Source organism: Salvelinus sp. IW2-2015, linkage group LG32, assembly GCF_002910315.2.
Source record: "Salvelinus sp. IW2-2015 linkage group LG32, ASM291031v2, whole genome shotgun sequence".
NCBI classification, from domain to species: domain Eukaryota; kingdom Metazoa; phylum Chordata; class Actinopteri; order Salmoniformes; family Salmonidae; genus Salvelinus; species Salvelinus sp. IW2-2015.
The window spans coordinates 26936737-26964303 of NC_036871.1; the positions used below are offsets into that span (position 1 = coordinate 26936737).

The following is a 27567-nucleotide window of genomic DNA, read 5'->3' on the forward strand; positions in this document are numbered from 1 at the left end:
TCTGCTGTCTTGTTACGGGCTGTTGCGACATTTTCCCCTTTTCCATAAGTTATTATAATGCTCAGAGTAAATTCTTGAATTTAGGGGAGGAAATACCCAACCGATGTTATGAGGATTCTGTGTATGTGATTGAATATTATCTGCTGTTGGCTTGTGTGGATGTATGTGTTATGCAACATAGCTGACTTGAAACATTGTTAACAGTTTCAGGGCCATGGGCCTTTCTCATGATGGAAAAATACAGAATAACATGAAGACAGGAACTGTGCAATGAGTTGGGGGGGCACATTCAGAACGTAGTGCTGCGAGAACAAATGGTCTTTTGTTAGATAACAGGAGCCAGGTGCGAGATAACGGTATCGAACATGAGCGCATAGATATTCTACACAGTAAGTTACATCTATCAACTGGAGCGCCCGGGGGCCGGGACCAGCTCTGCGCCAACAATCAACGATAGGCTGGGTGAGTCTAAACCACGCCCAGTCTCTACTCTGTGACAGGCCGGCTCGGAAGCAGGAACTACCTCGGTCAGAGTATATTATAATAACTTTGTCAGGAACAAGTCAGTTCTCTGTTCTACCCTGCGTGGTGTTACAGTGAACCCGTATATACGAAAATTGCATTTACCACTTATTGCTTAGCTAATAAAAAATAMATAGCATACAATCGGTGACTCATTGTCATATTTATCCTGATACCAGATTGAATTGACGCAACCCTAACAATGTGCAGTATGAAAAACTAGGCAGCCATTTCCTAAGTTGCGTCACTGGAAAGCCCCATGTACAGAACTTTTTGGGACGTGTATTGAATCAATGTTTGATAATGTGTTATTCCCATAAGTGTTTATTAACATGCCAAAAAAAACTCTTATAGTGCCCTTGAGACTGAGACAAGAGACCACACAAAACAGCTCCCAGTGATATTATGTGGGTGGTTATTCATTCTCACTCACTCATTTATTTCACCATTGTTAATTTATCTTGCCACCTTTCACCCTGTCATCATCCTTCCTTATTCCCACCATCTCCTTCTCACACATTTTAATAGTGAAATATCGTCTATKAAATGTTTTTAAAATCCATGGGAATGATTGCAAGAAGGCAATATTACAGTAGTGAATGCAGACCAACACATGACAATCTCAGTTCTGTGAATAATCACATATTATAAAGGTCCGTTACATCCGAAATTTTTAAACAGACATCATGTCCTAAAGGCATAGTCTGTTGGAATTTTCCAGGTTTATGTAGTATGATCTAATTTTTGTTTCTCTCCTTGCTGGATCTGTAGTGAAGGAGTTATTATCTTATTTGCCTCACTTCAAATATAATTGTTTGTTTTTCCCCTTAGTATAATAATAGACTATTATTATACTAACAACATTAATTCACGTTGCATTAATTAACACCTTGCTCAAAGGCTCGCTCTCGGACCATAATATTTATGAACAACGCCGGTTTATATCGGAGGTAAATAAAGGACGACCCACGCTACTTCCTGTTTGGATTTCTTTTTTTTAAACATGTAATTTCGGTTTTAGCTATAGATAGACATATAACTAGCTGTAATGGAACGCCATCTCTTTACTAACAGGTAGGCTGTTAAAATCAAGACTCACATAACTATCGACAGTGCATTGTGCTTTTGGGGTTGATATAACGTTACACCTGTGGTTCCCAACTGTTGTTGTGGGGAGATGGCACTGAGCGCGGGCGGTTGGGCTCCAACGCCTGTGCCAGCCACATTCCAGTCTGTACATGGTGGGCCCGCACTGGCTAGCTGCAACACGGTTTTGATGTCGGTGCGAGTGTCGGTTTGCCATTCTGGAATTCGACTGCTTTGCCTCCCCGGAGCTGGCGATGAGGTTCTCCGTGTTCAGCTTAGTATGGACCCCAGCAAAGCTGGAGAGTTTCGGCTAGCACTGAGGCACAGTAGCGGAAGCGGCCGTAGTGTGGTAAGACATACTGCACTGTAACGTCTAGCTACCTAGCTAKRYATCTTGACACATGTAATGCCATGCAAACAATTGTATGCGTTGACATAATAAATTGCACACACAACATTGTTCTGTTGGTTTGAGCAATGTCAGTTTAGAGACATTTTTTTGGACATAGCTCCTGAATTGGAATCTTGTTTAATCAAATGACACAGTAATTCCATTGCTGGGAAACTTTGTCGTGTGATTTTTTTTTTGCAATCATCTGTCCATCTGAACAATGGAAGAACCGTACTAAATAGGAGACAGTATGTTCTCTCTCCCTCTCTCTATAGTCAAAAGTTGACACACCTATTCATCCCAGGGTTTTTGTTTATTTATATTATTTTCTACATTATAGAATAAGTGAATACATCAAAACTATGAAATAACACATATGGAATCATGTAGTAACCCAAAAAGTTTTCAAAAAATAAAATATTTTATATTTGAGATTCTTCAAAGTACCCACCCTTTGCACACTCTCAACCAGCTTTGAGGTAGTCACCTGGAATGCATTTCAATTAACAGCTGCGCCTTGTTAAAAGTTAAGTTGTGGAATTTCTTTCCTTCTTAATGCGTTTGAGCCAATCAGTTGTGTTGTGACAAGATAGGGGTGTTATACAAAAGATTGCTCTATTTGGTAAAAGACCAAGTCCATAATATGGCAAGAACAGCTCAAACAAGCAAAGAGGAATGACAGTCCATCATTACTTCAAGACCTGAAGGTCAGTCAATCCGCAAGAACTTTGAAAGTTTCTTCAAGTGCAGTTGCAAAAACCATCAAGCGCTGTGATGAAACTGGCTCTCATGAGGACCGCCACAGGAAAGGAAGAGCCAGAATTACCTCTGCTGCAGAGGATAAGTTCATTAGAGTTATCAGCCTCAGAAATTGCAGCCCAAATAAATGCTTCAAGTAATAGACACATCTCAACATCAACTGTTCAGAGGAGTCTGCGTGAATCAGGCCTTCATGGTCCAATTGCTGCAAAGAAACCACTACTAAAGAACACCAATAATAAGAAGAGACTTGCTTGGGCCAAGAAACATGAGCAATGGACATTAGACCATGGAAATCTGTCCTTTGGTCTGATGAGTCCAAATTTGAGATTTTTGGTTGTAACCGCTGTGTATTTGTGAGACGCAGAGTAGGTGAACGGGTGATCTCTTCATACGTGGTTCCCACCGTGATGCATGGAGGAGGTGGTGTGATGACGTGGGGGTGCTTTGCTCATGACACTGTCAGTGATTTATTTAGAATTCAAGGTATACTTAACCAGCATGGCTACCACAGCATTCTGCAGCAATACGCCATCCCATCAGGTTTGTGCTTAGTGGGACTATCATTTGTTTTCCAACAGGACAATGACCCAACACACCTCCAGGCTATGTACGGGCTATTTGACCAAGAAGGAGAGTGGATGATGTGCTGCATCAGATGACCTGGCCTCCACAATCACCCGACCTCAACAGAGTGAAGGGAAAGCAGCTAACAAGTGATCATCATACAGTTGAAGTCAGAAGTTTACATACACCTTAGCGAAATACATTTAAACTCAGTTTTTCACAATTCCTGACATTTAATCCTAGTAAAAATTCCCTGTCTTAGGTCAGTTAGGAACACCACTTCATTTTAATAATGTGAAATGTCAGAATAATAGTAGAGAGAATTATTTATTTCAGCTTTTATTGATTTCATCACATTTCCAGTGGGTCAGAAGTTTACATACACTCAATTAGTATTTGGTAGCATTGCCTTGAAATTGTTTAACTTGGGTCAAACGTTTTGGGTAGCCTTCCACAAGCTTCCCACAATAAGTTGGGTGAATTTTGGCCCATTCCTCCTGACAGAGCTGGTGTAATGGAGTCAGGTTTGTAGGCGTCCTTGCTCGCACACGCTTTTTCAGTTCTGCCCACCACATTTTCTATAGGATTGAGGTCAGGGCTTTGTAATGGACACTCTAATACCTTGACTTTGTTGTCCTTAAGCCATTTTGCCACAACTTTGGAAGTATGCTTGGGGTCATTGTCCATTTGGAAGACCCATTTGCTTCCAAGCTTTAACTTCCTGACTGATGTCTTGAGATGTTGCTTCAATATATCCACATAATTTTCCTACCTCATGATGCCATCTATTTTGTGAAGTGCACCAGTCCTCCTGCAGCAAAGCACCCCCACAACTTGATGCTGCCACCCCCGTGCTTCACAGTTGGGATGGTGTTTTCCGGCTTGCAAGTCTCCCCCTTTTTCCTCCAAACATAACAATGGTCATTATGGCCAAACAGTTCCATTTTGGTTTCATCAGACCAGAGGACATTTCTCCAAAAAGTACAATCTTTGTCCCATGTGCAGTTGCAAACCGTATTCTGGCTTTTTTATGGCGGTTTTTGAGCAGTGGCTTCTTCCTTGTTGAGCGGCCTTTCAGGTTATGTCGATATAGGACTCGTTTTACAGTGGATATAGATACTTTTTGTACCCGTTTCCTCCAGCATCTTCACAAGGTCCTTTGCTGTTGTTCTGGGATTGTTTTGCACTTTTCGCCCAAAGTGCGTTCATCTCTTGGAGGCAGAACGCGTTTCCTTCCTGAGTTGTATGACGGCTGCGTGGTCCCATGGGTTTATACTTGCGTACTTTTTTGTACAGATGAACATGGTATTTTCAGGCGTTTGGAAATTGCTCCCAAGGATGAACTAGACTTGTGGAGGTCTACATTTTTTTCTGAGGTCTTGGCTGATTTCTTTTGATTTTCCCATGATGTCAAGCAAAGAGGCACTGAGTTTGAAGTAGGCCTTGAAATACATCCACAGGTACACCTCCAATTGACTCAAATTATGTCAATTACTCTATCAGAAGCTTCTAAAGCCATGACATCATTTTCTGGAATTTTCCAAGCTGTTTAAAGGCACAGTCAACTTAGTGTATGTAAACTTCTGACCCACTGGATTTGTGATACAGTGAAATAAATTACTTGTGTAAATTGTAAAAAAAAAAATGGAAAATTACTTGTGTCATGCACAAAGTAGATGTCCTAACCGACTTGCCAAAACTATAGTTTATTAACAAGAAATTTGTGGAGTGGTTGAAAAACTAGTTTTAATCACTCCAACCTAAGCGTATGTAAACTTCCGACTTCAACTGTATGTGGGAACTCCTTCAAGACCGTTGGAAAAGCATTCCATGCTACTTTGAAGAATCAAAAATCTAAAATATATTTTGATTTGTTTAACACTTTTTTGGTTACTACATGATTCCATATGTGTTATTTCATAGTTTGTTTTCACTATTATTCTACAATGTAGAAAATAGTCAAATTAAAGAAAACCCCTTGAATGAGTAGGTGTGTCCAAACTTTTTTTTTTTTTCACAGTTCATTGCAGAGTTTGACTTGCGCTCTGTGCAGTATGAGGTGAAGTCTCCACGCCTTCACGAGATTCATTTGGCAACGCCCCCTCACGACTGCATCCGCTTCAACTTCTGCTGCGATCTGGAGGCTGAGCAGTGGGCCACAGTGGTGATGTCATCCCTAAGAGAGGCACACAGAGGTCAGCGGGCATGGCAGTCTTTCTCTATTCTAGTTTGCTTGTTTAGCTGCATTCCTGTCTTGTTGTGTCTTAGAAGTCTCCTAGAACCCCATACTGTGGCTAATACAATAGAATGCTCTCTCACAATTGACCGTTCTTTCTCTTTCACTGTAGTTGCTGCAAATAGTTCCCCACATCCTCTGGATGACCGACAGAAGCACACCGCTGCAGTAGCTCTAGAACAGCGCAGCACAGCCTCCTTACCAATCACTGGTAAGTGCACTCATGCTTCCTCCACTCTCTCTTTTTCTACCATACTTGCATGGCAACATACAGTACATTTATGCATTTTTGTATAGTATTAGTAATTTAACCTGTTTTCTCTCTGAAGAGGAGCTGCGCCTGGAGCTTGCCCGGGCAATCGAAGCAGGCGACAGCCAGGCTGCTGCTCAGCATGCGTCTGCTCTGGCTCACCAGAAGGCGGTGCTCACCATCCAACTGTCTGAGAAGAGTTACGCAGAAGGAGAGATACGGTGAGAAGAAGTAACAGGCAGTTTAGGGAGGAATTAAGATAAGTTGTCCAACAGAACAAGGAGCATTTGTGTTAACGGTGCCATGTCTGTATTGCAGTTTGTCTGTGGCAGTGGAGGACATTTCCTCTTCCTGTTGCGTCACAGTGAAAGTTTTCCCACACATGACTGTCGCAGCACTCAAGCAGCAGGTCAGATAAAAACTTCTGTGGTCTTCTGTTTGCTTGAGTACTTGGGCTACATTGGCAAATGTAAATGTTCACAAATCTCTCTTCTCTGTCTGTGCATTTCTATCAGGTGTTTCTGGAGTATGGCTTCCACCCTCGCGTGCAGCGCTGGGTGATAGGGCAGTGTTTGTGCACAGAGCCCAGGTCCCTGGCCTCGTATGGGGTCCAGAGGGATGGGGACATGGCCTACCTCTACCTGATCTCAGCCCGCCATGCCCACCTCAACCGTCAGCTGTTCCAGCAGGACCAGGAGGGCGCCCTCCTCACCCCACCTCCGCCTACCAGCAACGGCTCTACGTCCCAGGACTGGAGGGGCTACAGCACCCTGCCCTCCAGGCTAAGCCACAACTCCCAGGGTAAGTTTGTGCACACACCCACAGAGACAGACGCACCCACACACACAGCAGTGCACATACTAATAGCCACGAGAAGTAAATTGAAATAATTTTGCCAAAATTAGGCTATAAAAATGATATTACTCGTCTGAACAGACATAAATAAAATAATAATAAATACTACACCAGAGAGCATAATTTAGCTACAGAGGATAAATGGCTTTAAAAAAATAGCAGTGGATTAAGTTTTATTACACGTACTTACTCGGGAAGGCCACAATTTGGGCAGCACACGCACCAAATATAGAACAGCTTGTTGCATTGTGGCCATAGATATGATCCATAGAAGGATTTTGGAACCTCTTACCCTGGCACTTTGACTGTTAAACTCATGGGTAGACTAGCAATGGCTGCCAGTCCTGATTTAAATGGGAACTGCCATCTATGGATTATATTTATATGGTTGGTTGCGGTTTCTGTTAGGAAATATTTACAATTCAGACATTGGAGAAATGTGCCTGTCATCCCATATGCAATGGGTGAGTAACCTATTAAGGCTACTACCATTCCAGTGTTTAATTGCTATACAGTAATCCCTCGCCACTTCGCGGTTCACTTATCGCGGATTCGCTATTTCGCGGATTTTCATAATGCATTTTTTTTTTTTTTGCTGGAAAAAACTATGGCCAGAGGCAGTGCAAAACGCAACCGGAGGCTCGCTTGACGAGGTCCACCACTCTGCCGTAGAAACAGCTGTGAATCTGGCTAAACAGATTGGAGGAGACGGCTTTAATGACATGAGTCCGGATGACATAAACGCCCTGATTGATGGAGACGCACAGCCGCTGACCGATGCAGAGCTGGCAGAAATGACAAAGCCACAAAGCGACGATGAAAGAGAAGAGGGAGAAGAGGACACGAGAGATGGAGGAAGGACTAACGCTTGGTCGCTTAGCAACCATGGTGCGAATGGCCACTGAACTTAAGCGAGTAGCTGAGGAATGGGACCCTTTGATGAGCCGTTCATTACAGTTCTCCAACGTAATCGATGGTGGCATGTCGGTGTACAAGGATCTTTTTGCAAAGAAGAAAAAAGAGCGACAACAGCTGCCTATCACTATGTTCTTCTCCCGAACAAACACACCTGCACCGCGGGCTTCAGAAGAAGAGAACACTGCAGAGCGCAGTCAGGATGCAGCGGCCCAGTCTGAAGAGCAGTGAAACGGCCTACACGTGAGTCACTGTATTTGTATACAGTACATGTAATAGTTGCTAATTGTAAAAAAAAAAAAAGTTTTCTATTTCGCGGATTTCACTTATCGCGGGTCATTTTCGGAACGTAACCCCCGCGATAAACGAGGGATTACTGTATTGTAATTACTTCGCCACCATGGCCTATTTATTGCCTCTTATCCTACCTCATTTGCACATGCTGTTTATAGATTTTTCTACTGTATTATTGATTGTATGTTTGTTTATTCCATGTGTAACTGTGTTGTTGTATGTGTCGAACTGCTTTGCTTCATCTTGGCCAGGTCGCAGTTGCAAATGAGAACTTGTTCTCAACTAGCCTACCTGGTTAAATAAAATAAATAAAAAGGCATCCACCCATGCAGCCAGCGTACATCAATAAATTAGTGATATTGGCCAAATGAGCCACATTTAATGTCCTTAAAAGCAGCCTATAACAAATGACAAAAACACTATTCCTTGTGTTTCGATGTGTAGCATATGCTAAATTTTATAGCCAATTTTTTTTTAATTGGTTTTTACATTCCTAAAAAAATAATTGTGTACCTTATGTTTCAGCTGTCAGAGATTTGAGCACCAAATGCATCAGGGCATTTTATGCATAGACTACTGGATTATACAAAAAAACACTTCATGACCAAAAGTACAGTGCATTCGGAAAGAATTCAGACCTTGACTTTTTACACATTTTGTTACGTTACAGCCTTACTGTAAAATGTATTAAATTATTATTTATTTTTTTCTCAATCAACACACAATACCCCATAATGACAAAGCAAAAAGAGGTTTTTAGAATTTCTTTCACATTTATTGTGGACCACTCAAGGACATTCAGAGACTTGTCCCGAAGCGTCTTGCGTTGTCTTGGCTGTGTGCTTGGGGTCGTTGTCCTACTGGAAGGTGAACCTTCGCCCCAGTCTGAGGCCCTGGAGCAGATTTTCATCAAGGATCTCTCTGTACTTTGCTCCGTTCATCTTTCCCTCGATCCTTACTAGTCTCCCAGTCCCTGCCACTGAAAAACATCCCCACAGCATGATGCTGCCACCACCCTGCTTCACCGTAGAGATGGTTCCAGGTTTCCTCCTGACGTGACGCTTGGCATGCAAGCCAAAGAGTTCAATCTTGGTTTCATCAGACCAGAGAATCTTGTTTCTCATGGTCTGAGAGTTTTGGCAGTGTCCTTTTGGCAAACTCCAAGTAGGCTGTCATGTGCCTTTTACTGAGGCGTGGCTTCCGTCTGGCCACTCCATCATCAAGGCCTGATTGGTGCAGTCCTGCTGGAAAGTTAGCCCATCTTCACAGAGGCACTCTGGAGCAATGTCAGAGTGACCATCGGGTTCTTGGTCACCTCCCTGACCAAGGCCCTTCTCCCCCGATTGCTCAGTTTGACTGGGCGGCCAGCTGTAGGAAGAGTCTTGGTGGTCTTGTGCGGTTGCCGTACCAGGTGATGATACAGCCCGACAGGATGCTCTCAATTGTGCATCTGTAAAAGTTTGTGGGTCTTAGGGGCCAAGTCGAATTTCTTCAGCCTCCTGATGTAGAAGAGACGCTGTTGCGCCTTCTTCACCACACTGTGGACCATTTCAGATTGATTGGACATGATTTGGAAAGGCACACACCTGTCTTTATAAGGTTCCACAGTTGACAGTGCATGTCAGAGCAAAAACCAACTCATGAGGTTGAAGGAATTGCCTGTAGAGCTCTGAGACAGGATTGTGGAAGGGAACCAAAACATTTCTGCAGCATTGAAGGTCCCCAAGAACACAATGGCCTCCATCATTCTTAAATGGAAGAAGTTTGGAACGACCAAAAATCTTTCTAGAGCTGGCCGCCCGGCCAAACTGAGCAATCGGGGGAGATGGTCCTTCTGACAGAGCTCCAGAGTTTGTCTGTGGAGATGGGAGAACCTTCCAGAAGGACAACCATCTCTGCAGCACTCCACCAATCAGGCCTTTATGGTGGCGTGACCAGACGGAAGCCACTCAGTAAAAGGCACCACACAGCCCGCTTGGAGTTTGCCAAAAACAACCTAAAGGACTCTCAGACCATGAGAAAAAAGATTGAACTCTTTGGCCTGAATACCAAGTGTCACACCTGGAGGAAACCTGGCACCATCCCTACGGTGAAGCATAGTCGTGGCAGAATCATTCTTTGACGATGTTTTTCAGCGCCAAGGGACTGGAAGACTAGTCAGGATCGAGGGAAAGATGAACGGAGCAAAGTACAGAGAGATCCTTGATGAAAACCTGCTCCAGAGCGCTCAGGACCTCAGACTGGAGCGAAGGTTCACCTTCCAACAGGACAACGGCCCTAAACACACAGCAAACACAACGCAAGAGTGGCTTTCGGACAAGTCTCTGAATGTCCTTGAGTGGCCCGGCCAGAACTCGGACTTGAACTCGATCGAACATCTCTGGAGAGACCTGAAAATACATTGGCTTGCGAAAGTATTCACCCCCCTTGGCATGTTTCCTATTTTGTTGCCTTACAACCTGGAATTAAAATTGAGTTTTGGGGGGGTTTGTATGATTTGATTTACACAACATGCCTACCACTTTGAAGATGCAAAATATTATTTGTGAAACAAACAAGACGACAAAAAAACAGAACTTGAGCGTGCATAACTATTCACCCCCAAAAGTCAATACTTTGTAGAGCCACCTTTTGCAGCAATTACAGCTGCACGTCTGTTGGGGTGTGTCTCTATAAGCTTGGCACATCTAGCCACTGGGATGTTTGCACATTCTTCAAGGCAAAACTGCTCCAGCTCCTTCAAGTCGGATGGGTTCCGCTGGTGTACAGCAATCTTTAAGTCATACCACAGATTCTCAATTGGATTGAGGTCTGGGCTTTGACTAGGCCATTACAAGACATTGGAATCCTAAATGTTTCCCCTTAAACCACTCGAGTGTTGCTTTAGCAGTATGCTTAGGGTCATTGTCCTGCTGGAAGGTGAACCTCCGTCCCAGTCTCAAATCTCTGGAAGATCTCATTCCTTCAATTCTGACCAGTTTCCCAGTCCCTGCCGATGGAAAAACATCCCCACAGCATGATGCTGCCACCACCATGCTTCACTGTGGGGATGGTGTTCTCGGGGTGATGAGAGGTGCTGGGTTTGCGCCAGACATAGCGGTTTCCTTGATGGCCAAAAAGCTCCATTTGTCTCATCTGACCAGAGTACCTTCTTCTATATGTTTGGGGAGTCTCCCACATGCCTTWTGGCGAACACCAAACGCGGTTGCTTATTTATTTCTTTAAGCAATGGCTTTTTTTTTGGCCACTCTTCCGTAAAGCCCAGCTCTGTGGAGAGTACGGCTTAAAGTGGTCCTATGGACAGATACTCCAATCTCCGCTGTGGAGCTTTGCAGCTCCTTCAGGGTTATCTTTGGTCTCTTTGTTGCCTCTCTGATTAATGCCCTCCTTGCCTGGTCCGTGAGTTTTGGTGGGCGGCCCTCTTGGCAGGTTTGTTGTGGTGCCATATTCTTTCCATTTTTTAAATAATGGATTTAAATGGCGCTCCGTGGGATGTTCAAAGTTTCAGATTTTTTTTTATAACCCAACCCTGATCTGTACTTCTCCACAACTTTGTCCCTGACCTGTTTGGATGTCTTCATGGTGCCGCTAGCTTGGTGGTACCCCTTGCTTAGTGGTGTTGCAGACTCTGGGGCCTTTCAGAACAGGTGTATATATACACTGAGATCATATGACAGATCTTGTGACATTTAGATTGCACACAGGTGGACTTTATTTAACTAATTATGTGACTTCTGAAGGTAATTGGTTGCACCAGATCTTATTTAGGGGCTTCATCATAGCAAAGGGGGTGAATACAAACACCACTTTCCGTTTTTTAATTTTTCTTTTACATTTTTGAAATACGTTTTTTTTCTTCATATCACCACCAATTTGGACTATTTTTGTGTATGTCGATTTACATGAAATCTATTTAAGTTACAGGTTGTAACGCAACAAAATAGGAAAAACACCAAGGGGGATGAATACTTTTGCAAGGCACTGTAGCGACGCTCCCCATCCAACCTGACAGAGCTTGAGAGGATCTGCAGAGAAAAATTGGAGAAACTCCCCAAATACTGGTGTGCCAAGCTTGTAGCGTCATACCCAAGAAGACTCAAGGCTTTAATCGCTGTAAAAGGTGCTTCAACAAAGTACTGAGTAAGGGGTCTGAATACTTATGTAAATGTCATATTTCAGTTTATTTTTTATAAATGTGCCAACATTTCTAAAGACCTGTTTTTGCTTTGTCATTATGGGTTATTGTGTGTAGATTGATGAGGAAAAACAATTTAATCCATTTTAGAATAAAGCTGTGGAAAAAGTCAAGGGGTCTGAATACTTTTCGAATGCACTGTATATGGAAGTACAATTAACAAAAATATAAACACAACATGTAAAGTGTTGGTCCCATGTTTCATGAGCTGAAATAAAAGAAACAACATTTTCCATATGCACAAAAAGCTTATTTCTCTCAAATGTTGTGCACAAATTTGTTAACATCCATGTTAGTGAGCAGTTCTTCTTTGCCAAGATAATCCATCCACCTGACAGGTGTGGCATATCAAGAAGCTGATCAAACATGATCATTACACAGGTGCACCTTGTGCTGGGGACAATAAAAGGCCGCTCTAAAATGTGCAGTTTTATCACAACACAATGCCACAGATGTTTTGAAGGAGCGAGTGCAATTGGCATGCTGACTGCAGGAATGCCCACCCGAGCCGTTTCCAGATAATTTAATGTTAATTTTTCTACCATAAGCCGCTTCCAACATCGTTTGAGAATTTAGCAGTACATCCAACCGGCCTGACAATCGCAGACCATGTGTAACCACGCTAGCCCAGGACCCGGGCAGCTGATGAAACTGTGGGTTTGCACAACCTGTCAGAAAACGTCTCAGGGAAGTTCATCTGCGTGCTCATCGCCTCACCAGGGTCTTGACCTGACTGCTCCCCTTCGATGGCCACTGGCACGCTGGAGAAGTGTGCTCTTCACAGATGAATCCCGGTTTCAACTGTACCGGGCAAAGGGCAGACACCGTGTATGGCATTGTGTGGGCAAACAGAGTGCCCCCCCCATGGTGGGGTTATGGTATCGGCAGGCATAAACTACGGACAACAAACATAATTGCATTTTATCGATGGCAATTTGAATGCACAGAGATACCGTGTCGAGATCCTGAGGCCCATTGTCGTGCCATTTATCCACCAGCATCACCTCATGTTTCAGTATGATAATGCACAGCCCCATGTCGCAAGGATCTGTACACATTTCCTGGAAGCTGAAAATGTCCCAGTTCTTCCATGGCCTGCATACTCACCAGACGTGTCACCCATTGAGCATGTTTGGGATTCTCCGGATCAACGTGTACGACAGCGTGTTCCAGTTCCCGTCAACATCCTGCAATTTCGCACATCCATTGAATAGGAGTGGGACAACATTCCACAAATCAACAGCCTTTTCAACTCTATGCGAAGGAGATGTGTCCTGCTGCATGAGGTAAATGGTCACACCAGATACTGACTGGTCTTCTGATCCAAGCCCCCTACCTTTTTTWAAAAGTATCTGTGACCAACAGATGCATATCTGTATTCCCAGTCATGTGAAATCCATAGATCTGGGCCTAATAAAATAATTTAAATAGACTGATTTCCTTATGTACTGTAACTCAGTAAAATCTTTGAAATTGTTGCATCTTGCATTTATATGTTTCTTCAGTGTAGTTTAGTGCATCTCCAATCCATTGTTAAATCTAGAATCGGCATCCTATTTCGCAACAAAGCCTCCTTCACTCATGCTGCCAAACATACCCTCGTAAAACTGACTATCCTACCGATCCTTGACTTCGGCGATGTCATTTACAAAATAGCCTCCAACATTCTACTCAGCCAATATGATGCAGTCTATCACAGTGCCATCCGTTATGTCACCAAAGCCCCATATACTACCCACCACTGCGACCTGTATGCTCTCGTTGGCTGGTCCTCGCTACATATTCGTCGCCAAACCCACTGGCTCCAGGTCATCTATAAGTCTTTGCTAGGTAAAGCTCCGCCTTATCTCAGCTCACTGGTCACCATAGCAACACCCACCCGTAGCACRCGYTCCAGCAGGTATATTTCACTGGTCACCCCCAAAGACAACACCTCTTTGGCCGCCTTTCCTTCCAGTTCTCTGCTGCCAATGACTGGAACGAATTGCAAAAATCACTGAAGTTGGAGACTTATATCTCCCTCACTAACTTTAAGCGTCAGCTGTAAGAGCAGCTTACCGATCGCTGCAGCTGTTCACAGCCCATCTGTAAATAGCCCATCCAACCAACTACCCTCCTCATCCCCATATGTTTTTCTGCTCTTTTGCACACCAGTATTTCTACTTGCACATCCTCATCTGCACATATCACTCCAGTGTAAATTTGCTAAATTGGCACTACTTTGCCCCTATTGGCGTATTTATTGCCTTACCTCTTTATTTCATTTGCACACACTGTATACAGATTTTTCTATTGTGTTATTGACTACGTTTGTTTATCCCATGTGTAACTCGTGTTGTTTTTGTTGCAGTGCTTTGCTTCATCTTGGCCAGGTCGCAGTTGTAAATGAGAACTTGTTCTTAACTGGCCTACCTGGTTAAATAAAGGTGAAATAAAAAATCTATTAAAAAGTGCCAAAAAAAGAGGTTAAATACTTGTCCAATAAAAATGATAGTTTCCTGATCTTAGATCTCTCAGATATAGGGCAGACACTTCAAAACAAACTTCCTTTTAGATTTTCTTTGGAACTGTTTTTCCATGTATGAATATGTTATTCAATGTATTTCTATGGGCTTATAGCAGTAAGGCCAAATTCAATGTTTCATTAAATAATTTAAAAATATATTTCATACCTAAAGGGGTCCTAAAATTCTAAATCAAATATCTAAATTATCCTTGGTATGACCATCTTAAAACAATTCCATATGTTGGCTTAGTAGAACCCTCCTTTAGACTCTAGATCAGGGCTGTAGGCTTATTTCATTTTTATTTTCTCCAACCCTAATCTAGCGCACCTGATTCTAATAATTAGCTGGTTGATAAGCTGAATCAGGTCAGTAACAACTGGGGTTGAAAAGAGAACCTACAGGAGGGTAGCTCCCTAGAGGGTTAAAGAACTGGTTTAGATTAATAAATAACACTGATATACAATAATAATAAAACAAATTATAAATACGAAAGTATATATAAAGTTCCAAAATTGCATCCTACCAGAATAGCGAGTTGCACAGTAACATTAAATAGCATTAGGCTATTTGTGTGGTATTTATTAAAAAATATTATGCTAATGTCTATCATGTAAAGGACATAGAATTGCATGAAATGTGTTTATAAAAGGCCCATTTATTTTTTCAGACCCTTGCATGTGTGGAAATCCTAAAAACGTGTCTGCTCAACTGTATGCCAGTATGCAAATATAGTTGCATGCGATGCTTTATTATAAAAGGGGACTGATCACTCATTTACCATTGTTGTGATTGACTGTAGGGAGCACCGGACGTGCGGCTGACAGGCTGGGTATGAGCGAGATCAGAGAGGCCCTCAACTTGGAGACTCTGCAGATCAACAATAAACCTGATCAACCCTGCAAAGCCAGTAAAACACAGGTACAAACCTAATGTTTTCATATTTATGTGATCGGCTGTTGGCTTCAAACACCATTTCATTGTTTTACGCAAGATGATAGTTGAGGACATACTTTCTCTTTCCCTGATAGAAACCTAATATTCCTTATAGCTAGTATACTGAACATCACTGCTCTATACGTCTGACACGCAGACAGAATGGGTTTGTCCCTCCTGCACCTTTATCAACAATCCTTCCCGACCAGGCTGTGAGATCTGCAGTACAGCCAGACCTGACTCAGAGGAGCACCGCCTCATACAACAGGTACTGTATCTATGGCATAGAGTAGACAGAACACATCCCCTGCATTCTAAACTACAATATTGTCTTTATTCCCTGTCTGTATTAAAGGAGAAAGGAAGAAGAGTGGAGCAGGGGGAGATTGGTGCATTGATCAGTTGACTGCCTCGCAACCTATACCATAGCCTGGCCGACTGATCACATACAACAGACACCAACTTACTGATTCTTAGGTAAAAAMCCACTACTGACAAACACTAGAGGTATATGGACGCTGTAGCACAGACATGGAGCTCCACTTGCAGTGGCTCACAAAAGGAACTACCTGTATAGTCAATGGGAGCTGGCTTTTGACTCTCCTCTGGACATGATGGCAGTCAGCAACCTTTGCCTTGTGGCAGACTATTTATTTAGTTTACATTTACACATTCCAGAGGGGTGGGTGGTGCTTCCCTTATCTCTCTACCTGATATCTCAGATGAGAGAATGTGGTATATTTTGAAGTTGGCCAACTGGGATACGTTTGAGTATTGAAAGTGCAGTTTAAAACCAGGGCCTGTATTCCAACTCAGAGTAGGTGTGCTGGTCTAGGATCAGATGTATTTTAGATCATAATTATATAGACATGGAGGACCTGATCCTAGATCAGTACTCCTGTTCTGAGATACATTGTGAATACAGGCCCAGGTCTTGCTGGTCATTGGTTGGTGCCATTTGGTTTGATGGGATGAGAGGAATTAGTTGCTATGAGGCAAGTCTGTGGGAGTGACAGGGTTTTAAAGTGATTTTATTTTTATAAGAATGTTTGGTGATATTAATGTCGATGTGTTTCACCTATTTGTCATAAGTTTCTCTGTCTGAACTGTGTTAGTGACAGAATGTTATGTTTTGTCAAACATAACTGTATAAAATGGTGTTAGCTGAATAAACATACGTTGATCAAGTTTGAGTTAAGTTTTTATTTGAGCATTTATAAATGAGTGTCTGTACACATGGTTCAAATAAAGTATATAAAAAAAAWAATATTTAAAGACAATTCTTAGTTCATATAGTAGATTATGGACATTTTCTGGAGGGCTTCAGTTGCCAAGAGGTTGGCTTAAGGATACTGCTTCTTTAACATTTTCTTTTGTTCAGTTTCATCCCTTAGAATATTCACTCAGGCCCAATAATATAACCAAAAAACAGTGCATTATTTATTCCTTCAGGTACCATAAACCAATCCCATGCACACAAGCCCTGAACCCAATACAACCTTTTAGTTGTAATTCCGCCAGACAAGCCCAACCCAATACACTTAACCACTCCCCCCGCCAACTTCCTATTCCTTCCAGGCAAGTCAGTCAGCCTACTCCTTGGGGAAACACCTTTATTCCATAAAGGCAGGTTTAGGAGCAGTTTCACCTCTCAGGATAGATAGTTCCCATATAAAGGCAGGTCTGGGACCAGTCTTCCCCCAGTTACCTGTTGTTTACTTCCAGAAGAGAATGTTCCAGAGCAGCAACCAACAGGGGTAGATCAGCAGAGCCAGGAGCGGATAGACCAATGAGCCGTAGAGGGCGTGGTCCAGGATGCCCTGGGAGATGACGGACAGGAAGAGCATCCAACCATCTTGCAGGGAGACGGGGGTCTCCTGCAGCTCCTGGAAGAGGAAGACGCAGTAGAGCAGAGTGCAGCCGGGGCTCAGGAGCACCATGATGGCTGCAGATAGAGCCCTGGGGAGAGAGGGTAAAGTCGTTATTACCGAGCCCTGGAAGAAGAAACATTAATACAGCACTCAAGACAGTGGACAAGAGGTTGAGGAAACCATTACACACACTATCCTCACACACAGGGACAATGGAACTAACACTGCACTGTGCGCTCAGACATTAAACTAGAGAGTGCAACATCACATTGAGAATTATTACTTCTATAATAAATCACCCAACACCGGGAGAAAGTTGTGGGTGGGTGAGAGTGTTGAGAGTATTACTTGGGTGTATGTGGTGTGATGAAGGCAGCGATGGGCACCAGGGATAGAGCCAAGATGAAGCCCAGGGAGAAGTTGATAAGGGCAGTGCAGCCCAGTAACACAGCCAGGTAGAGGAGAGCCACCAGCTTCAGCACTCTCCAGCCCTCCTCTGTACCCTCTCCTTGCAGAAGCCTGGGGGAGAAAGAGAGATAAAAGCCCCATTTATTCCTGATGCTAACATGCGCCCTTTGTCCTGATCTTGTTCACATTTTGTGACCACATTTTCAGACAGGTGTAAACGATTAAAAGACATTTGATTGTGATCAGATCTTCCTGAGCACCTCCATCGGTTGTCAGGCATGCATTGTGTTTGGATATCATTGAAGTGTAAACATCTGGATGGTCAAGCCATTGAAAATTCATATCAACCTCTAAAATCATTGACAGGTATCACAATTTCACTTATAATAAATGTATTAATATTATTTTGAAAGAATATCTCAAATAATTTGCATACAGGGAGGCACTAGATAATCTGGTCACAATGTGGACGGATAAGAGACATTTTACACAGACCTTTGTTACAAGGAGCATGTGAGCACACAGACATTTAGGAGCACAATTACAAATATTTGAGGTACCAAGCCGTTTTTCTTTGCTGAAATGGTGCAAGCATGACAGTCATGAATCTGCGCTCAGGGGCTGTTTTACAGTAAAGTAATCATTGCAACAATTTTTCTAGGCGCACTTGTGCGCCTAAATTACAATTCCAGGTCGCACACAGCAAAATATTTAGGCGCATATGCATGTAAAATGCTAGCACTGTAGAGCCCTGCCTTGATTAGATGATATTGATCAGATCATGAAACGCACGTTAGCGCAAGGCGTAAACAACACTAGTTACAGAGGGGGACATGGTGAAATAAAATAATTTACTGCAGCCACAGTATCGTCAAGGTGTGTGTGTGATCACGGGGCAAACCTGGCATATTGTATGCATATTTAGTGTGTGAGAACCTGCATCAGCCATCTTATGTTTTCTTTGAGTGTGTGTATATGTGAGAAAGATAAGAGGGTGTGTGTACCTGTGTGTGTTGTGTGGCAGGGCCAGCCCTGCGGTGTAGATAGCTATAGCAGTGAGGACCACAGCTTCCGTCTCAGACACAGGGAAGTGTTGCACAGCCATCTCCTGAGAGAGGATAGGGAGGGTGTACAGAGCCACCCCTGTCATGTGACTGATCACTACTGGAGTCAGGATAGACAGGACCCCTGGGCTGGAGGGCTGATGGAGGACAGAGGGAGACAGGAGGAAAAAGTCAATTATACTGACATAGACCAATAGGTTGTTGACCTCTAGAGATGTAAAAAGGTAGATACTATAGTTACACATTACATACCAGAGGTGCACACACACATAGCTTGTTTACTACTCCATGACTGACCTGCACTCCCCCAGCCACCCCATCCTCTGTTCCTGGTGGAGAAGCACCTAGCTGTACCCACAGGTCTAAGGCCTGTTACTGCCATTAAGGACAATACTGATATGCACCAGTGTATTAAACCATCATCGAGATATACACAGCCTCATTCAGAGCAATCTCATCACGACTTAAAGCTGGAATCCTTAACGGTGAAACTGCCATGTCCGTTTGCCCATGGACATCATTGCACGTGCGCTAGAACAGCAGAATGTACTGCCATTTTTTTTTACCACATTGTGCAACACGCCTCACCCTTCGTCAAAAAAACGAAATCGATAACGGCATTAGGGCGGATAGTGGCACTGTTTCCCCTACTGCGGATTCCATCTTTAATGAAGTTGAACATTCAGCTTAACTACGCAAACATATCATTAACCCCCATTAGGCCTTTTGACTAACCTAATTCATTTACTAATATAGAATGGACCAAAATGAATATCCTTTCTGTCCATTTACAGTTGAAGTCGGAAGTTTACATACACCTTAGCCAAATACATTTAAACTCAGTTGACATCTCCTGACATTTAATCCTAGTAAAAATTCCCTGTTTTAGGTCAGTTAGGATCACCACTTTATTTTAAGAATGTGAAATGTCAGAATAATAGTAGAGAATTATTTATTTTTGGCCAAACAGTTCTACTTTTGTTTCATCAGACCAGAGAACATTTCTCCAAAAAGTATGATCTTTGTCCCTATGTGCAGTTGCAAACCATAGTCTGGCTTTTGTTCTGGGATTGATTTATTTTGATTTTCCCATGATGTCAAGCAAAGAGGCACGGAGTTTGAAGGTAAGTCTTAAAATACATCCACAGGTACACCTCCAATTGACTCAAATGATGTCAATTAGCCCATCAGAAGCTTCTAAAGCCATGACATTTTCTGGAATTTTCCAAGCTGTTTAAAGGCACAGTCAACTTAGTGTATGCTAACTTCTGACCCACTGGAATTGTGATACAGTGAATTATAAGTGAAATAATCTGTCTGTAAACAATTGTTGGAAAAATTACTTGTGTCATGCACAAAGTAGATGTCCTAACCGACTTGCCAAAACTATAGTTTGTTAACAAGAAATTTGTGGAGTGGTTGAAAAACGAGTTTTAATGACTCCAACCTAAATGTATGTAAACTTCCGACTTCAACTGTAATTCCCACACAAGTGCATCTCAACCCTCCAGCTCTCTTGGACAGGTCTCCCTTGGGAAAAAGGTATTCTGACCTCAATGGGACTACCTGGTTAAAAAAACGGTTAAATAAAAATAGAATCCCCTATTGTCCCAGAGGTGGAAGGATACGCGCAACAGCAGAATGACAGCCAACAGGCCGAAGGCGGGCATGTAGTAACCAATGGAGACGAAGCGAGAGAGCGAGGGCATGAGGTAGAAGAAGTAGGACTGGTGCAGACGCTCCAGGAGGTTGTTCAGCTTCCGGTACATCCCCTCCAGGAGCCTGAGGGACACACACACAGGTTAATTTCCATGTAATTTTCACTGTGAAAATGTCTCCATAGAAACGACAAGAGTTGCATTTGAAGGCTTTCTGATCATCTAAATTGTAGCTTGAACATCAGCAGCTGACCTGCCGATGGTGGTGGTGTCTGTCTTGTACTGTCTGAAGCTGTTGATGCCCCTGATGGAGGCGGCCTCTATGTGGTATCTGAGGAACAGGCCGTGGTCCCCCCAGGGTCGCCCACTGGCCTGCTTCAGCACCATCAACATCATGGTCTGGGCCGCGTGGCTGTAGCCCGATGTAGTGTCCCAGTCGTTCCTCTGGAGCTGGATGGAGAGAGGACAGTCAGCATGACAATCAGGCAATTAAACATGTTATTACATCATGTCATTACTGGCTTCTCCTTACCTGGCATAGAGGAATGCACATGACAAAACATCTATGGTGTTCTATTATTAGACCTCTCTGAAAGCATTACAAATTTACAGTATGTACTTTCTGCAACTACATCAAATAACTTCACCCCACACGGAGGCTAAAACAGACTTTCCTCCGTCGAGACGTCCCTCTAAGGCCCTTCTGCTAGCTTGCTAGCCCCGGCCTGCTAGCTGTCTGAATCGCCGTGTCTCCAGCCAGCCCAACCACTCACTGGACCCCTATGATCACATGGCTATGCATGACTCTCCCTAATATCAATATGCCTTGTCCATTACTGTCCTGGTTAGTGAGTATTGTCTTATTTCACTGTAGAGCCTCTAGCCCTGCTCAATATGCTTTAACCAACCATTTAGTTCCACCTCCCACATATGCGGTGACATCACCTGGTTTAAACGTCTCTAGAGACAATATCTCTTTCACCATTACTCAATGCCTAGGTCTACCTCCAATGTACTCACATCCTACCATACCTTTGTCTGTACATTATGCCTTGAATCTATTCTATCGCGCCCAGAAACCTGCTCCTTTTACTCTCTGTTCCGAACATACTAGACGACCAGTTCTGATAGCCTTTAGCTGTACCCTTATCCTACTCCTCCTCTGTTACTCTGGTGAAGTAGAGGTTAATCCTGGCCCTGCAGTGCCTAGCTCCACCCCTACTCCCCAGGTGCTCTCATTTGTTGACTTCTGTAACCGTAAAAGCCTTGGTTTCATGCATGTTAACATTAGAAGCCTCCTCCCTAAGTTTATTTTATTCACTGCTTTAGCACACTCTGCCAACCCGGATGTCCTAGCCGTGTCTGAATCCTGCTTTAGGAAGACCACCAAAAACCCTGACATTTCCATCCCTAACTATAACATTTTCCGACAAGATAGAACTGCCAAAGGGGGCGGTGTTGCAATCTACTGCAGAGATAGCCTGCAGAGTTCTGTCTTACTATCCAGGTCTGTACCAAAACAATTCGAGCTTGTACTTTTAAAAATCCACCTTTCCAGAAACAAGTCTCTCACCGTTGCCGCTTGCTATAGACCACCCTCTGCCCCCAGCTGTACCCTGGACACCATATGTGAATTGATTGCAACCCATCTATCTTCCGAGCTTGTGCTGCTAGGTGACCTAAACTGGGACATGCTTAACACTCCGGCCATCCTACAATCTAAGCTTGATGACCTCAATCGCACACAAATTATCAATGAACCAACTAGGTACAACCCCAAATCCGTAAACACGGGCACCCTCATAGACATCATCCTAACCAACTTGCCCTCCAAATACACCTCTGCTGTTTTCAACCAAGATCTCAGCGATCACTGCCTGTATCCGTAATGGGTCTGCGGTCAAACGACCACCCCTCATCACTGTCAAACGCTCCCTACAACACTTCAGCGAGCAGGCCTTTCTAATCGACCTGGTCTGGGTATCCTGGAAGGATATTGACCTCATCCCGTCAGTAGAGGATGCCTGGTTACTCTTTAAAAGTGCTTTCCTCACCATCTTAAATAAGCATGCCCCATTCAAACCAGGAACAGGAATAGCCCTTGGTTCTCTCCAGACCGGACTGCCCTTGACCAGCACAAAAACATCCTGTGGCGTTCTGCATTAGCATCGAACAGCCCCCGTGATATGCAACTTTTCAGGGAAGTTAGTATACACAGGCAGTTAGGAAAGCTAAGGCTAGCTTTTTCAAGCAGAAATTTGCATCCAGTAGCACAAACTCAAAAAAGTTCTGGGACACTAAAGTCCATGGAGAAAAAGAGCACCTCCTCCCAGCTGCCCACTGCACTGAGGCTAGGAAACACTGTCAACTATAATAAATCATAAATCAACTATAATGAGAATTTCAATAAGCATTTTTCTACGGCTGGCCATGCTGTCCACCTGGCTACCCCTACCAACAGCCCTCCACAGCAACCGCCCAAGCCTCCCATTTCTCCTTCACCCAAATCCAGTAAGCTGATGTTCTGAAAGAGCTGCAAAATCTGGACCCCTACAAATCAGCCGGGCTAGCAATCTGGACCCTCTCTTCTAAAATTATCCGCCGCAATTGTTGCAACCCCTATTACTAGCCTGTTCAATCTCTCTTTCGTATCATCTGAAATTCCCAAAGATTGAAAGCTGCCGCGGTCATCCCCCTCTTCAAAGGGGGAGACACTCTAGACCCAAACTGCTACAGACCTATATCTATCCTACCCTGCCTTTCTAAGGTCTTTGAAAGCCAAGTTAACAAACAGATTACCGACCATTTCGAATCCCACCGTACCTTCTCCGCTATGCATTCTGGTTTCAGAGCTGGTCATGGGTGCACCTCAGCCACGCTCAAAGTCCTAAACAATAGCATAACCGCCATCGATAAGAGAACATTACTGTGCAGCCGTATTCATCTTCATCGACCTGGCCAAGGCTTTCGACTGTCAATCACCACATTCTTATCGGCAGACTCAACAGCCTTGGTTTCTCAAATGACTGCCTCGCCTGGTTTACCAACTTCTTCTCTGCTAGAGTTCATTGTGTCAAATCTCTTTGGGGGTGCCACAGGGTTCAATTCTCGGGCCGACTCTCTTCTCTGTATACATCAATGATGTGGCTCTTGCTGCTGGTGATTCTCTGATCCACCTCTACACAGACGACACCATTCTGTATGCCTCTGGCCCTTCTTTGGACACTGTGTTAACTAACCTCCAGACGAGCTTCAATGCCATACAACTCTCCATCCGTGGCATCCAACTGCTCTTAAATGCAAGTAAAACGAAATGCATGCTCTTCAACCGATCGCTGCCCGCACCTGCCCGCCTGTCCAGCATCACTACTCTGGACGGTTCTGACTTGTGGACAACTACAAATACCTAGGTGTCTGGTTAGACTGTAAACTCTCCTTCCAGACTCACATTAAGCATCTCCAATCCAAAAGCAAATCTAGAATCGTCTTCCTACTTCGCAAAAAAAGCATTCTTCACTCATGCTGCCAAACATACTCTCGTAAAACTGACCATCCTACCGATCCTCAACGATGTCATTTACAAAATAGCCTCCAACACTCTACTCAACAAATTGGATGCAGTCTATCACAGTGCCATCCGTTTCGTCATCAAAGCCCCATATACTACGCACCACTGTGACCTGTACGCTCTCGTTGGCTGGCCCTCGCTTCGTACTCGTCGCCAAACCCACTGGCTCCAGGTCATCTACAAGTCTCTGCTAGGTAAAGCCCCGCCTTAGCTCACTGGTCACCAAAGCAGCACCCACCCGTAGCATGCGCTCCAGCAGGTATATCTCACTGGTCATCCCCCAAAGCCAATTCTTCTTTTGTCCGCCTTTCCTTCCAGTTCACTGCTGCCAACGACTGGAACGAACTGCAAAAAACACTGAGGCTGGAGACTCATATCTCCCTCACTAGCTTTAAGCACCAGCTGTCGGAGTGATCTGTGAGCTGCTCTACCTGTAAATAGCCCATCCAACTACCTCGTCCCCATACTGTATTTATTCATCTTGCTCCTTTGCACCCCAGTATCTCTACTCGCACATAAATATTCTGCACATCTACCATTCCAGTGTTTAATTGCTATATTGTAATTACTTCGCCACCATGGCCTATTTATTGCCTTACCTCCCTTATCCGACCTCATTTTCACATACTGTAAATATACTTTTTCTACTGTATTATTGACTGTATGTTTGTTTATTCCATGTGTAACTGTGTTGTTGTATGTGTCGAACTGCTTTGCTTTATCTTGGCCAGGTCGCAGTTGCAAATGAGAACTTGTTCTCAACTAGACTACCTGGTAAAATAAAGGTGAAGATTTTTTTTTTAATAATTAAAAAAATAATAATAATTACTTACTCAAGTAAGTGTTGGCATTTGGACTTCTTCCCTACCTTGCCCTGGATGGTACACAGGACCCCTATCTTCTGGCAGAAGGCGTAGAAGAGGTTGGCCAGGTCCAGGTTTGGCAGCTGTCCGTTGAGCCCCTCCAGAACCAGGTCCAGACTGGTGATGACATCACTGCTCAGCTCCAAAGACAGAGCTGCCTGGATGGAGCCACCTCTTCCCTGCAGTGGAGACCAGTCACCACCTAGGGGATCCAGCAGGAGGCACAGTGGTGGCAGGGTTGATGGTATAGAACAGGGCTCTCAAACCCTGTTCCTGGACAGCTGTAACTAACCTGATTCAGTTTATCAACCAGCTAATTATTAGAATCCGGTGTGCTAGATTAGAAATGGTGGAAAAACCTACAGGACAGTAGCTCTCCAGGAACAGGATTAAAGAGCCCTGGTATAGAGACATTGATAATACATACAGTCTATAATGGTGACTCTAAAACTGGTGCATTAAAGGGTTACATTATTACAGAGATGCAGGTAAGGAGTACTGACCAGTGGTGTTGGTGTGATGGTATCCCTCCAGCCAGGCCTGCATGCCGATCAGGTCATGTTCATTCACCAGGAAGATAATGTCCTTAGCCCAGTGGATCTGACCTAAGAAGAGACCAATCATTGACAGATGAATTTAACCTTTGGAAATGGTCTGTGTGTGAATGTTAGTAATAGTAGTATGCTTACTCCTGAAGTACTGGGCGAGGCCCAGCAGAAGGCCCACTGCCTGGTTGTTATTGTTTCCCTCACTACAGGGGGCACTCAGCACCAGGGCTTCAGTACGAGGGGCTCTTGGGGCCCGCAGGATCCCATACACGTTAGTGCCCCGTACCATCTGACCGAGACAAACCGTGATAAGGATCAGTGAGAGAAAGAGAAGAAATTAAAGCCTGTGTCAAGATACAGAGGAGGAATGTGTCTGAGAGTGTGTGTGCGCACCAAGATTAAATAGGAGCTTATGTTTAATATGTAGACATCTTTGTCTCAGCCCACACGCACATATCTCTCTTTGTTTTCATCTGGGAAGGGAAGCTTGCGGGTGAAGCTCTGAGTGAACACTTCCAGCCCTCGAGACTGCATGGTCTTCACCAGCCAATCCACCGGCATCCCACTACAGAGAGAAGTGAGGAAGGGAGAAGAAAAGAAGTGAAACACAGAAGGAATATTGTGGGAGTGGTTATCATTATTATAGCTGGATTTGTGATAGGTAGGATAAGCACTGAATCCCAAAGTAGGGGTTAGTGATAGCTAGGGGCAAGTGTTTTTCCTGGTCACATGAACAAGAGAAGCTCCTGACACTAGTGATGGCTATAGGGGGAAGGCTTATTAGTTTGACTCACCCTACTTTCTTCTTGTGAGCAGCAAACTCCCTACCGGTGGCCAGAGCCCTCTCACCTGCTGGGAAGCGTTCCTCCACCATGGTGGAGCCCATGGCGTTCTCTGACATGTAGGTGCGCAGGGTGAACGGCTCAAAGGCCAAGCCCATGAACCATGCCACACCCGCCAGGTAGCACATAACACTGGGGAGACATCTTTATATCATTTTAAAGCATTTGGCTCATACACAGTTAGGAGGTAGGATGGGGAGGCAGGTAGCCTAGTGGTTAGAGCGTTGGACTATTAACTGGAAGGTTGCTAGGTCAAATCCCCAAGGTGACATGGTAAAAATCTGTTGTTCTGCCCCTGAACAAGGCAGTTAACCCACTGTTCCTAGGCTGTCATTGAAATAAGAATTTGTTCTTAACGGACTTGCCTAGTCAAATAAAAGGGTACAAGTAGTACAAGGTGCATCCCTGTCCCATTCCACTTCCCCAGCAAATTCTTCAATATTCTACCATTGATATTCTGCCAGGAAGGACTCACCAGATTGGTGCATTGAGACGGGTGAGAAGTTTGGTCAGGGCTCGCCTTCGGTTTGGGTCAGACAGCAGTCCCATGTTGTTGTTGCGTTGTTACCTCTCAGACTGGCTCAGCTGGACCATTGCAAACAAAGCCCCAGTCAATAATATTCAATATGAATGTAGCTTTTAGTCATCCCCTCGCGCCATTGTAGGCATCTATAGTGTTAATCTAGCTAGCTAACTGCTAATCTTTATAATAAAATAAAAAAACAGTGCTAAAGAATATGGTCCATTATTATCGATTAGCAGATGTTAGCTAGCTAGCTAACGTTAGTTGCCTAACTAAGCAGCAGAGAACCAGCAACGTTGTACGCGCAAATATCCGCAACTGTTATTTTAAACTAACCAATGTATTTATTCAATACCTTTACAAAATGTGTAGTTAAAAAGAGCCTACCTTTCGGGCACAAGGGAAAGGCCCAAGATTTGACAGGTGTAGCTAGCCTGTACTTTACTGCTATAGATTTTCCACCGGTCTTTTTTCCTTGGTTCTTATCGGACTATTGTGCGACGGACCAACTTCCGCTTTAGCCAAGAAATAATAAAAACAGAGATTACCTCATTGGATTTGTGACTGGCTCTCCCTGTTGGTTTGGAAAATGAACTACCTAAATACATTCAGAAAACTAATTCAGGGGTGTATTTATTAGTCAGATCCTGTTGGCAGACGATTTGCACCAGAATTCGACTAATGAATACACCCTCATGTGACGCTACACTCA

The 27567-nt window shown here is 43.8% G+C and overlaps 2 protein-coding genes across 6 annotated transcripts; one reads left to right on the top strand and one right to left on the bottom strand.

The window, feature by feature from the left end:
* The first annotated feature begins 1409 nt into the window (after window positions 1-1409).
* Window positions 1410-16697, top strand: LOC111957187 (ranBP-type and C3HC4-type zinc finger-containing protein 1). 5 transcript variants are annotated; one of them, XM_070436632.1, is made up of 10 exons: window positions 1410-1957; window positions 3340-3494; window positions 5346-5520; window positions 5674-5772; window positions 5891-6032; window positions 6130-6220; window positions 6327-6612; window positions 15377-15495; window positions 15668-15778; window positions 15866-16697. In XM_070436632.1, the coding sequence occupies exons 2-10, from the start codon at window positions 3417-3419 to the stop codon at window positions 15914-15916; spliced, it is 1152 nt and encodes a 383-aa protein (XP_070292733.1). In that variant the 5' UTR covers window positions 1410-1957; window positions 3340-3416; the 3' UTR covers window positions 15917-16697. The 5 variants fall into 5 exon arrangements, with proteins under 5 accessions (XP_070292733.1, XP_070292734.1, XP_023833710.1 ...); XM_070436633.1 differs by having other exon boundaries at window positions 1410-1596; XM_070436634.1 differs by having other exon boundaries at window positions 1417-1957; window positions 3340-3474.
* On the bottom strand, window positions 16694-27359 carry gpaa1 (glycosylphosphatidylinositol anchor attachment 1). Its single transcript, XM_023977939.2, has 13 exons — window positions 27243-27359; window positions 26808-26917; window positions 26285-26464; window positions 25944-26055; window positions 25632-25779; window positions 25446-25547; window positions 24948-25144; window positions 20765-20961; window positions 20482-20635; window positions 19151-19222; window positions 18794-18990; window positions 17730-17900; window positions 16694-17469 (listed from the first exon to the last, which is right to left on the bottom strand). The coding sequence occupies exons 2-13, from the start codon at window positions 26879-26881 to the stop codon at window positions 17226-17228; spliced, it is 1848 nt and encodes a 615-aa protein (XP_023833707.1). The 5' UTR covers window positions 26882-26917; window positions 27243-27359; the 3' UTR covers window positions 16694-17225.
* Between the last annotated feature and the right edge of the window lie 208 nt (window positions 27360-27567).

What these genes read in the sequence shown, in the direction of transcription:
- LOC111957187 (XM_023977942.2), top strand. Translation starts at nt 1,700, where the DNA reads ATGGCACTGAGCGCGGGCGGTTGGGCTCCAACGCCTGTGCCAGCCACA. An exon ending in AGCCTCCTTACCAATCACTG is followed by an intron (nt 5,773 to 5,890) that starts GTAAGTGCACTC and finishes TTCTCTCTGAAG; the next exon opens with AGGAGCTGCGCCTGGAGCTT. An exon ending in TCGCAGCACTCAAGCAGCAG is followed by an intron (nt 6,221 to 6,326) that starts GTCAGATAAAAA and finishes CATTTCTATCAG; the next exon opens with GTGTTTCTGGAGTATGGCTT.
- gpaa1 (XM_023977939.2), bottom strand. Translation starts at nt 26,881, where the DNA reads ATGGGACTGCTGTCTGACCCAAACCGAAGGCGAGCCCTGACCAAACTT. An exon ending in CGTCTCAATGCACCAATCTG is followed by an intron (nt 26,465 to 26,807) that starts GTGAGTCCTTCC and finishes ATGTCTCCCCAG; the next exon opens with TGTTATGTGCTACCTGGCGG. An exon ending in GACACCACCACCATCGGCAG is followed by an intron (nt 20,636 to 20,764) that starts GTCAGCTGCTGA and finishes TGTGTCCCTCAG; the next exon opens with GCTCCTGGAGGGGATGTACC.